The 13044-nt window shown below is 39.7% G+C and overlaps 1 protein-coding gene across 4 annotated transcripts in view; it reads left to right on the top strand.

The window, feature by feature from the left end:
* Positions 1–13044, top strand: part of COLEC11 (collectin subfamily member 11) — a 55455-nt gene that overhangs the window by 14678 nt on the left and 27733 nt on the right. For 2 of the 4 annotated variants that reach the window (XM_004373083.2, XM_004373085.1), the window contains exon 2: positions 3248–3319. The exons of the other annotated variants lie outside the window; for them this stretch is intronic. In XM_004373083.2, the coding sequence (XP_004373140.2) occupies positions 3248–3319 (72 nt within the window). The remainder of the gene's footprint in view (positions 1–3247; positions 3320–13044) is intronic. 4 annotated transcript variants of the gene reach the window in all.

Below are 13044 nucleotides of genomic sequence, written 5' to 3'. Positions count from 1 at the left end.
CACTCTGACACATCTAAGTTATTTTTTCCCTTATTTTTCCTGCTTGGTACTCTGCGGGCACTTTCATAGTGTTCTTTCATGTCTCTCCTTAGTGCTAGGAGATTCACAGCTATTAAATCTTCACAGCTATTAAGTCTTCAAATGTCTGTTCTCTCTTTCTGGAATTCCTATAAGACAGATACTAGAATTTATAGTTTTTCCTCCAACTCTCAATTTTTAACTTAAATAAAACAAAGCTTTCTAGTTGCTTGTCTCTTTGTGCTACATTGTGAACAAATTCCTTATCCCAATCTTTTGCTTCATTAATAAGCTCTTTATCATTGATGCATTCTGTTAGTCATCCTATTTATTGAGTAATTTATTTCAAAAAATTTCATTTACAAGATTTCTAGTTGGTTCTTTTCCATTGCTGTTTAGTCTTGTTCATAGATACAATATTCTCTCTTATCTTTATGAGGATATTCAGTATATGTATTTCAGAGCCATATTTTGGTTGTCCCATTAGTTCTGTTTCCTCTGTTGTTATTTCTTTTTCATGATGTTGATGCTCCTCAAATGTCTGCTGACTCTTGATGGTGCACTCATCTTGTTAATTGGTATTCCTTACTAGACTATCAGTGCTTCTCCAAGTATTGCTGTTGTCATATATATTTTTTTCTTTTAAAAGGTAAGAGATAAAATTTGAAAACTATCCACAGATTCAAGAGGCATGTTGTATATATGTTAACAGTATCAACTGTACAGGAGCAAGCCACAGTTATTCAACTGGTGGTTCGATGGACCCATCGTAGCCATAGTGGGTGACACAGTGACATGCTAGCTCTGTTAGCTTGTTTTTATTGGCACTCGCTTTGGTTTATTTAATTTTAATTAAATCTAAATTGCTTATTTAAATTTAAATTGAATGTTCTTTCCTTTAGGACAGATTATCAGCTCTGGGAATTTCTTTGGGGAATTTGTAATCTCAGTTTATCCAATCCCCTAGTCGAGGTGTATGAAATTATGAAGAATTAATTTTATTTGAATGTTGGTCTGCATTGTACATAATTGGGAAGATAAATTTGCTACATATCAATATCTATACACACTCTCTCTGCAGGCACTCACAGGAGGAATAGTACAACAGGTAAAGAGATAAGGCAATGTAAAAAAGACTGTGATGGTTATAGTCACCTAAGAAAAGAAAGATCCAGATGAGAGAGTCAGGAAGAGCTTCCTGGGGAGAATTAGGTGGAATCTGGACAGGTGAGCTGATTTTTTAAGGCAGAGGAAACAGTGTAAGTTAAGGCCTGGAGGTTTGAGGTGAAGACCATATTATGAAGGATCTTAAAAACTGGACATTATTTATAATTAAATTTAATCAGTTGGATTGTTAAATGTCTTTTGAGCAGGAGAATGACTTAATCTGACTCGTGTTTTTGGAAAATTATTTTGGTATGGATTAGAGTGAGGAGAGAGAGGAGGTGGAAAGACTAGACAGAAGGCTTGAAGTCCCCCTCCAGGCTCTTCTGTGACCCCCTTTTCTGTACTGCCACCACACCTTGTACATTCCTCTTCTTCACTTCAGTTATTTATCGACATATCCGTCTCCTTGACTGAGCAAATTAAAGTCAGGTACTATGCTCCATTCATCCTGTACAATTAGGAAAAGCAAGAAATATTGAGGGCTGAACTGGACTGATAGCAGGAAAATTGACAGCAGCAGAAACATGAGAGATGGCAGAGTGTTCTCTAGGGATTGACAGATGATTGCATCTGTTGGATGAAGGAGACAGAAAAATCCAAGATGATTGCAAGACTTGGGGTTTGGAATCTGGAAGAGTCAATGTTTTGATAACAGAAATAGGAAAGTTAGCAGAAGAGACTAGTTTCTGAGGAAGCAGGATTGGGTGGATTTTGGACATGCTAAGTATGGGGTATGTGAGGAGACTCAATAAATACTCCATTTCCCCTCATTTCAGCTCTGAACAAGTTAAGAACTAAAGCAAAGAGTAGTAGATGGGTGCCAAAACATACTCAGTATTGGTGAAGAAGACTAGGTGGGAGAATGCACTTAGTGAGAGAGCTGGATGAACCTGGCAGGTGAACCCCAGAATCAGTGGCCTTACTCACCCAGTCACAGGCAGCTCCTTCCATGGGAGGCTGCCCCAGAGGAGCAGGGCCATTGTGCTCTCTGTGGGCATCTTAGTTATCTTTTTCTGCTATAGCAGAAATAACACGGTGGGTGGCTTTAATGAACAGAAATGTATTTTCTCACAGTTTAGGAGGCAAGAAGTCTGACTTCAGGGCACAGGCTCAGGGGAAGGCTCTTGGCTTTGGGGGAAGATCCTTGTCTCTTTTCAGCCTCTGTTCTTTGGTTCCTTGGCGATCTTCATGTGGTGTGGCGTCTGTCTTCCCCTTCTGTACTTCTTGCTTGCCGATCTGTTCTTTTTATACCTCAAAAGTGATTGAGTTTAAGACACACCCTACACTGAGATGGCCTCAGTAACATAAAAAGAAAACGTTATTCCCAAATGGGGTTCTATCTACAGGTATACAGGTTGGGATTTACAGCACATATTTTTGGGACAGAATTCACCCCGGTAACAGTGGGCAAGCTCACGCTAAGAGGAATGATGGTGCTGTTGACATGAGCATCCAAACTTTATATCATATCATATCAAGCCTATCAACAAGATAAAGAGCGGAGAGAGGCCAGGAGTTACACTAATTATGTTCCTTTTATGTAGAAGGAAACCTCAAGACACTTCCTCTCAATATTGAGATGAAGGTAGCGGTGGAGGTGTAGCAGAAGCTCTTAGATTGGCTCTTGGGAGAGCATTTTGTGCTAGAGGGTGGACTGGGAGCCAGCAGAGCAGGGCAAAGAAAATAGGGACAAATAAATAAGTAACTGAAGGGAGGGAGAAAGTAGGGTAAGAAAAGAAAGAGTCCCAAGAACAGAACTTGGGGCTTCCCAAATTAGTGGGGCAGGAAGAGGCAGCGATGTTACAGATGGAGACCCTGAGAACCTGCACTGGACTGTGCCACAGAGGCCAGGGGAGGAGCGAATGTCAGGGTCCAGGGGAGTCAGACACCACGGAGGGATGGGGGAGGAAGGAGGCCAAGAGGCTGGTTGGTGGTACAGACAGGAAAATAACCTAGATTTTTTATTCTTTCTCTAATTTTTACTAGTCTACATTTTATATTAGAATCCTGAAGACTGTGCTTGCCAGAGCTAGTTCCTAAACGTATGTGACTTCTTCCACAGGGGATGCTGGAGAAAAGGGAGAAAAAGGTGCACCGGGACGGCCTGGAAGAGTTGGCCCTACGGGAGAAAAAGGTACACGTGGTCACTCAGGCCCTGCCAACGGGCTGGCCCTTCTCAACCCTCCCAGTTTTGTAAACAAATACACACCTGCTACACAGGCGTCTACAAGAGTGCTAGGGAAGCTGTGTTATTTTTCACCAAAAACACAATAAAATATCATTTAATAAAAAGAGAAGATGAGAATGGGGTAGTGCGCATGAGGAAGTGTCTCTGACCTCTTGAAGAGTGGGACTTCCAGTTAGATATCAGAATCGCAGATGGGTGGACGAGTCAGGCATGGCTGATGAGGCCATGATCTTTAAACTGTGCTCCTTGGTGCAAATCTGCAGTGCATGGAAGCTGGGTCAGTCTGGCTCAGCCACTTAGGAGCTGAGTGACCTAAGACAGATTACTTAACCTCTCTGAGCTTCATCTGCCCAGTGTGGCTAACAATGTTGAGGATGCCTGTGAGCGTTAAGTACATGTTATCTCACTTAACACCATTAAACGCTAAATAAGTTTGAGCTCTTATATATTTATATAATTAGGATTATATTCTAAATATGAAGGAGGCATGGAAGGAGAAAGAGTATAGACTTGGGTTAGGCATACCTGGGTTTACACAGAGACTCTCCCACTTAATAGCTAACTGACTCCAGCTGCTTGGAATCTATTTACTGATTAGTAAAATAGTATAATTCATGGGACTGTGCTGAGGTTTAGAGGAAGTAGAGGAGCCCTGGTGACACAGCGGTTAAAGTGCTCGGCTGTGAACTGAAAGGTTGGCAGTTCGAACCTACCAGCCGCTCTGTGGGAGAAAGATGTGGCAGTCTGTGTCTGTAGAGATGTACAGCCTTGGAAGTCCCATGGGACAGTTCTACTCTGTCCTTACAAGGTTGCTATGAGTCAGAATCGACTTGACGGCAATGGGTTTGGTTTTGGTAAAGTATTTACACGGTAAATGGTAGACGTTCGATAAACAGTAGTTATTATTAGCATCAATATATACTTATTTTTGCTGCTGTAATATTTTTACCAAGTCATTAAAAACTGTCTATAAAAGTGTTTTTTCATTATTTACACATTATTCTATGAGGATATATGTTGCAATTTATGTAGCCAATCCTCCAGTCTTGTAACACTGGACAGTTGTTTCCAGTTTATGTTCTTTTTTTATTATAACAACACAAATAGAAATCATTGCATAGATATGTATGTATACACATATATATACACACATATATATATCTCCATACACTTTTTTGAGTATAATTTATGTACACTATCCTGCTAAAGTACACAGTTTTGACAGATGTATACACCTGTTCAACCCCTGCCACAATCAAGACCCAAAACCTTTCTGTTACCAACAAAACTTGGTTTTTTTAAAAAAATAAATAATATATTCACATGGTTCAAATTTCAAAAGGTATAAAAAGATATATACAGTGAAAAGTCTCCTTTTTCCCCTTGTCCTCCAGCCTTCTAAGTTCCCATCCCCACAGAAAACCAGTGGTAATTTTTTATTTATCTTTACAGAGATGTTTTGTGAATTGGTAAGCAAATTTATAATATATTCTTCCCCCCCTTTTGGTACGAATGGTTGTGTTATATACATATTTTTCTGCATTTTGCTCTTTCACTTAAACAATGTGTCTTGGCTTTCATTCCATATGAGGACAGAAACGATTTTCCTCATGCTTGTTTTACAGTGATTTAGTGTTCCACGGTATGAATGTGTCATGATGTATCTAACTGGTCTCCTATTGCCGGAGATTTACATTTTCCCAGTCATTTGCTGCGTGAAAAACCTTGCACGTTTGTCATTTTTATGTGTATGAGTAGAGCTTGAAGATAAATTTCTAGCAGTGTAATTGCTAGATCAAAATGTGTGTACATTTGAATTTTGGTATAGATTTCCAAATTGCTCTCCAAAAAGATTGAATCAATTTACCCTGTCTCTGGCAAGGCACAGGATTGCCTGTTTCCCCATACTCTCCCTGACTTACCAAGAAAAGCCCCAAACCTGTTGCCATCAAGTCAATTCCGACTCATAGTGACCCTATAGGACAGAGTAGAACTGCCCCATGGGGTTTCCAAGGAGTGGCTGGTGGATTCGCCCTGCCAACCTTTTGGTTAGCCGCTGAGCTCTTAACCACTGCACCACCAAGGCTTAGAATGTTATCAATCTGGTTCTAGTAAAATGCTGCATCAGTTTGCTCTTCCTTTGCTTTTCTCTTATTATAAATGAAGTAGCATCATTTTTTTCAAGTTTATAATAGTCATTTGTATTTCTCTTCTGTTTTTTACTTTTTTGCCTTTTTATTGGACTGTTTTCTTCTCCTTGATATTTAGATTCTTTTGTACTTATATTTTCTGTACATATCTCCGAATATTTCCTTAGAATAAATTGCTAGAAATAGAATGATGAACATTAAGAAAGACTATGGCTACATATTTTCTAATGCCAGTCAATGTTTTTTCCACTCTGAATGAGCAGTATCTTTCCATCTTTTACGAATGTATTGCATACCACCCCTGGGTTCCTCCCCAGAGAGAAACAGGTCTTTATGCAACAAGATATCCTGATGTGCCAGGAGAAAATGAAGCAGAGCTGATCAAAAGTGAGAAAACGGCTGAGGAGGGACAGGGCCAAAGAGGGGCAGGCTGGCGGGCCAGACTATTAGCTTATAAATAGGGGAAAATGCCTCCACTGGTTCGTAATGTTCTTGAGTTACAGTAAATTAAAAGTATCTTAAAATTGCTTATTATTTTTGCTTTATTATACTTCTTATAAAAGTTAAAAGTGTTGTAGCTATATCATGTTTTTATTTTATTATTGAACTAATTATGAAATTTACACAGTGATAAAATGGTGTTCCTCTGTTTTCTTGTGTGGACTATTTCATGCTTCAGCAGTAGGAAGTAGCTATCTTCCCTGTTCTAGATGGTCGTAAATTCATTTTCATGATATCGGTAGGAAGTAGCTATCTTCCCTGTTCTAGATGGTCGTAAATTCATTTTCATGATATCATTTTATTAATGATTTTTCAGAGTAATGCTGTTACAGCTCAAAGCACTAGTGGTGTTAAGTGCCCCTGATTTTCCTGTTGGTATGCACTCTTAATCTGTTTTTGCTCATCTCTCATCATCATCATCTAACCCTCATTATCATCTTCCTCGCTTCTTCTCACACTCTAAAAGGTAATGCAAGCACGTGGTGACTATAAATGCTTTTATTATACCTTCTAAATCTTCTGACAAGAATTAACCTTGTTAGGCATGGAAACTGCCTGACTCATTGTATTTTTTTTTTTTTTTTTGATCATGTAACCACCATACTGAGTGCGTATTAAGTGCTGAGTGCTTTGAGGGACCCAAAGCTGAGGAAGGGTCAGTTCTTGACCTGGAGCCCCTGACAACCCAGTGGAGGAGACAGATGTGCAGGCTCACGTGAAAGTGAATCAAGGCAGAAAACCACAGGCAGTGCGGGCTAAATGGGTTGGATTAAGAAATTCCCTTGCTTCAAGTTTCCAACTAATTATTTCATATTTTTCTAATGTATAACAGTAACACAGGCTCATGAGGGAAATTTTATAAATACAGAAAAGTGATGAGGAAATCATTCATAATAAAATTATCCAGAGATAGCTACTTATTTTGGTATATTTCTTTTTTCTTAGTGCCTTTTTTTTTGTTTTGGCTTATTGTAATTATATTGTATATATAAGTTTGCATTCTATTTCTTAAATTTAATATTAAATTTAATCAGTTTTCATGCTACAACGTCTTGGTAAATATAATTTTAATGAATGCATAACATCCATGGGTAACTTTTAAAATCCCATCCCAGGAGTAGTGAGTTCTATGTTAGAGTCCTCTTTGGGGTATAGAGGAGGAGAGAGTAGACCTGATAGAAGGGCTAGTGAAGGTTCTATTTCAGGAGTAACCTGTTTAACAGTAATGATTCCAGTCTGAACATGGCAGGCCAGGAGTTGATAATTATTGGGCTTTACTAGGGGTCTGGCATTGCCACTGAAAAAAGGAGAAGCTTTGGTCTGGGGTCTTTACTACTTTGAAGTACGTAGAGAAAAAATTAATGCAAGTGCAATTTATTTGGATTACTGAATAGTGAAAAGAGTTATATTGAAATTTAAAACTATCGTTTTTTTTTAACTTCATTTTATTTAGTTGTTATTGTTGAGAATATACACAGCAAAACATATGCCAATTCAACAGTTTTCTATATGTACAATTCAGTGACATTGATTACATTCTTTGAGTTGTGCAACCATTCTCACCTTCCTTTTCTGAGTTGTTCCTCCTGCATAACTCACTGCTCCCTAAGGTTTTTGTCTAATCTTTCCAATTGCTCACTTTGATCCCATGCAGATAGTTCTTAAAGGAGCATAACGCTCAAGGCAGACTTTTTTTTACTAGTTAAGCTAAACCATTGTTTGGTTTTAAGAAGACATCAGGGGATATTTTTGGTTTAAGTTTTAAAGATTATCTCAGGGCAATAGTCTCAGGGGTTCATCCATCCTCATGGCTCCAGAAAGTCTGAAGTCCATGAGAATTTGAGATTCTGTTCTACATTTTCCCCCTTTTGATCAGGATTTTTCTATGAAATCTTTGATCAAAATGTTCAGTAATGGTAGCCAGGCACCATCCAGTTCTTCTGGTCTCATGGGAAAGGAGGCAGTTGTTCATGGGGGCCATTAGCCACACATTGAATGTTGTTGTTAGGTCTGTCGAATGAGTTCCGACTCATAGTGACCCTGTGCACAACAAAACGGAATACTGCCTGGTCCTGCACCGTCCTCACAGTTGTGGTTATGCTTCAGCTCATTATTGCAGCCACTGTATCAGTCCATCTCATTGAGGGTCTTCCTCTTTTGTCACTGACCGTTTACATATTGCATATCCTCCTCTTGTTCCTGACTCTCCTCCTTCTTCTGTTGTTCCAGGTGAATAGGGACCAATTGTTGTGCCTTGGATGGCTGCTTGCAAGCTTTTAAGACCGCAGGCACTGCACAACAAACTAGGAGGTAGTACAGAACATTAAAAACATTAGTAGGCCAGTTAACTGGAATATCCTATGAAACCAGGACCCTAAGCCTCCAAACCAAGAAACTAAATCCCATAAGGTGTTTGGTTGTACATAAGCAGCCTCAGCAGCTACTCTTTTTTTTGGTAAATATATCTCTCACACAACTTCTGCCAGTTCAGCTTTTTACAGATATACAACTTATTCACAGCAATTACAATAATAGGCTGTACAACAAATCCTTAATCAATGCAATTTTTCCATCACTGTTAACCTCCTTTTCCCCCTCCCTCCCACCCCTGGTAACCACTAATAAACTTTGATCTGTATACATTTGCCTTTTCTTGTCTTTTTATGTAAGTGAGGTCATACATTATCTGTCCTTTTGTGATTGACTTATTTCACCCAGCATAACGTCGTCCAGCTCCATCCATATTGTAGCGTGTATTAAGACTTCATTTCTCCTGCTGGCCGAGTAGCTTTCCATTGTATGTACATACCACATTTTGTTTATCCACTCATATGCTGATAGGCATTTAGCTTATTCCTACCTTTTGGCTATTGTGAATAGTGCTGCAGTGAACATTGGTGTACAAGTCTCTGTTCGAGCCTCTGCTTTCAAGTCTTTTGGGTATATACCTAGGAGTGGAATTGCTGGGTCATATGGTAGTTCTATTTTTAGTTTCGTGAGGAACCACCGCACTGTTTTCCACAATAGCTGTACCATTTTGCATTCCTACTAGCAATGGATAAGTGTTCCAATTCTCCACATTCTTGCCAACATTTGTTATTATTATTATTTTTAATTTTTATCTTAGCCATCCTAGTAAGAGTGAAATATTGTCTCATTGTGGCTTTGATTTGCACCTCTCTAATGGCTAATGAAGTTGAATATCTTTTCATGTGTTTGGTGGCCATTTGTACGTCCTCTTTGGTGAAAAATATCCCTTCTTAGGTGATTTTCAAGAAGAGGACTGGCCGTGCCATGATATAATTTGAATGAATCAAACCTGATGCAAGAACAGATGTGTAATCCATTAAATTTTTTTGGAAAAGAAATAAAAATATTACTAGTAGATATTTCTGAGTTATAGAATTATGGACATTTAAATTTTCTTTTTTTTTTTCTGTATTTTTTGTATTTCCTACAATGAGCATGTACTACATTTATGGTGTTAAGAAGTGCCCTATAAAAGGTCCATTTAACTGTGGCCTGGGCCTGTTGACAATGTAGATTTACCTGGAATGCAGGTATTCATTTGTAACCTCTGGCTGTCTCTCAGGCATCTGACCCTAGCTCTTCCATCCACATGCTGACCATTTCCCTCAGGGTCAGTGTGGCTGTACTTGGTTGTCCGTACACAGAACCACATGGAGAGTGGTGCTTAACCTCAGAGGTGCTAGAACTGGTTTCACACCAAGTAACCAAAGCTTGAGGTGAGTTGTGATCAAGAAACTGGAGTAGCTACTTACTCTCTGTTTTTCCACCCACATAGATGGAAACGTAGCTTTTAGAACTTCAGGGATCCTGGGGGGAATCATCTCATCCACACCCTTCATTTCATAGAAGACTCCTTTCAATGAGAAAACGAGGCACAGAGGGGACGTGGTTGCCGAGATCACACAGTGAGTCTGTGGCTGAGCTGGGACTGGAACTAAGACCTCCACGTGCCCTGTTCAGGACCTGCACTAGTTCCTTGACCTTATACTCAAAGAACCTCAGCTTCATCCTTCCAGACAGCAAACAATTGCAAAGATGATTCTTCCTCATTGTTTCCGTGACAATTGATTTTCTGCTTAAAAAGGTGGCATTAGTTATGTATTTTTTAACATGAGACATCATTTCACAAGGAGATCTCAGATTTGTTGCTTTTTGTCCTATAAAATTAGAGCTCTAGCATATTATTATTTCAGGAGTTGTTGCTATTGGTGGTGTTAGTATGTGTGTGTGTTGTGGGGGTGCTTTGGGAAAACATGAGTAAGCCATTCCTGTACCTGTGGATTTATCATGATGATACAAACTGCATTCCCTTGTGTGGACCCTTGGTCCCGCCAAACTAGCCGTCTGGGGGTTCCCCCAATCTGCCACCGCATGTCTGCCACCTTCAGCCGGAATGCTTTTCACCACCACTGCTTGTTGAATTGGATCTCCATGTTTACAAAATTGAAATTGGCTTGGAAACTTGTTTTCTACTCTGCTTAACTTTTCACCCACTTCTCCCTAATTCGTTTTATTGAATCTTACACTTCAGCCCAATAAACAGAGCTCCTTGGAGGCAAATGTCTTGTCTACTGATTGTATTTCTAGGGGAGCACAGTGCCTGCCACAGTAACTTTTGGCTGAATCAGTCAATGAACCACTTTTTGTTCTCCATGCTTTTCCACACTTTACTGCCTCTATATCAGCTTATGGAGCTCTGGTGGCACAGTGGTTAAGAGCTCAGCTGCTAACGAAAAGGTTGGTGGTTCGAATCCACCAGCCACTCCTTGGAAACCCTCTGGGGCAATTCTACTCTGTCCTATAGGGTTGCTATAAGTCGGAATTGACTCAGCGGCAACAGGTTTGGGTTTGGTTTTGGTATGGTATATCAGCTTATATGTCTATTGTTCCTTCTCATCAGATGCCCGCTGTCCCTCTCCTCAATTTTTACAAAGACTACTCATCCTAGAAGGTCAGTTCAGCTCACACAAAGCATCCTGAATTCTAGTAGCAGTTTGTCATTTTATTCAATTAAAATTTTATTTATGCTATGTTCTCTACTAGTTGCTATGCATGCAGTAGGAAACAAAACAGACACACCCCCTGGAGCTTAAATTCTAGTTAGACAATTAATAGATACCTAATTTGTTGGATGCTGACAGTGCTATGGAGGATAAGGTGGAGTAAGAGGAATAGGGATTGGACGAGGTCCTTGCTATTTATATGGTTGTCAGGGGAAGCCTCGCCAACCAGGGGACATTTGAGCAGAGCTTGGAGAAGGTGAAGGAGCAGGGGGACATGCGGGTGTCTGAGGGGAGCAGTCCAAGCAGAGAGAACAGAAAGTGCAAAGCCCCCAGGCTGGAGGGAATTTGGCACGTTCTTTTTCTTTTCTTTTATTGTATCTGTATCTCTTAGTTTTCTATTAGACTGAAATTTTCTTTTACAATGCCTTGCATTTAATCACTAATTGTGGTATGAACACTTCCTGATCTTATGTGATGACTTTTTTAATATGCACATGTCTTGTCTCCCTAATTGGATTGTAAACTCCTTGAGGGCAGGAATTTGTGGATCATATGCCCTTTGTGATCCTGCAAGTAAGTGATTCAAGGTTTGTTACACAGTGGCTTTTCCTAGTTATTTGACTGATGGATTTACAGAGCACCATAAAGCACATATTGACAATTAGCTGCAAACTACTCCAGCGGTATGGGATTAAAGTCTGGTAGTCTCTTTTTATCTTTAGCTTTCAAATGAGCATAATGAGAGGATCCACAAGCAAACATAGGGTGCTTATTCAGTGCTACAAGCTTTCTGTATTAAAATCTCTCCTTCCTTCCTTCTGCTCCCCTCAGACACCCGCATGTTCCCCTGCTCCTTCACCTTCTCCAAGCTCTGCTCAAATGTCCCCTGGTTGGCGAGGCTTTCCCTGACAGCCATATAAATAGCAAGTACCTTGTCCAATCCCTATTCCTCTTATTCCTCCCTGCCTCCCTCCCTCCCTCCCTCTTTCTTCCCACTGAAACACAACAAATTCTCTAAACCTGATTACACTGGGTTGGGAAGTCAGAGAGGATTTTGCGAGGGCTTTCAAATGCCTTAAACCCTGTGAAGCAGTGGGTACTGGATAAATATTAACTTGAGATGAAGCGAAAGCTCCACAGCATTTAAGTAAATGTTTCTGTCTCAATTGAGCCATGCTCTGCGTGGTATTTGGAGAAAAAAGGGCATTTTTTTTTTCAATAGCTTTGTTTTATTTATAAGAGCAGTGCATGTCCATGGCCAGATAAGAGAATACAAACAAAAAAAAGAAGAGAGGAAATATCTCAAAATCCAAAGTTAAGTAAAGTTAACATTTTGAGAGATAACTTCCTAGATATTTCTTGTTATGCATATTTGATGTTCCTTTCTTTCTTTTTTATTGTACTTCAGGTGAAGGCTTACAGAACAAATAGTTTCTCATGAAACAGTAGTACACATAGTGTTTTATGACATTGGTTGACAACCCCACAACATGTCAACCCTCTAACTTCTCAACCTTTTTTTTTTGGTGAAAATACACATAGCCAAAGATACACCATTTCAAAAATTTCTACATGCACAGTTCAGTGACATTGACTACGCTCTTCAAATTGTGCTGTTGTTCTCACTTAAGATGAAGGCTTACAGAACAAAATAGTTTCTCATTTAACAGTTACTACAAATGTTGCCCTATGACAATGGTTAACAATCTCATAACACATCAACAATATCCTTACTCGACCTTGGGTTCCCTGTCACCAGCTTCCTTGTCCCCTTCTGCTTTCTGGCCCTTGTCACTGGACTCCTGTACCTCGTTAGTCTCATTTGGTTTCACGGGGCTGTCCACTCCCAGGCTGAACGGTGAACCTCAGAGGTAACTTCACCACTGAGCTAAAAGGGTGTCTGGGGGCCATACTCTCTGGGTTTCTCCAGTCTCCTTTAGGCAGTAAATCTGGTCTTTTTTTTTGAGTTAGAATTATGTTCTACATC

The sequence above is a fragment of the Trichechus manatus genome, unplaced genomic scaffold (genome assembly GCF_000243295.1).
Source record: "Trichechus manatus latirostris isolate Lorelei unplaced genomic scaffold, TriManLat1.0 scaffold00023, whole genome shotgun sequence".
NCBI lineage: Eukaryota > Metazoa > Chordata > Mammalia > Sirenia > Trichechidae > Trichechus > Trichechus manatus.
This window is presented reverse-complemented; position numbering and strand designations above follow the sequence as displayed.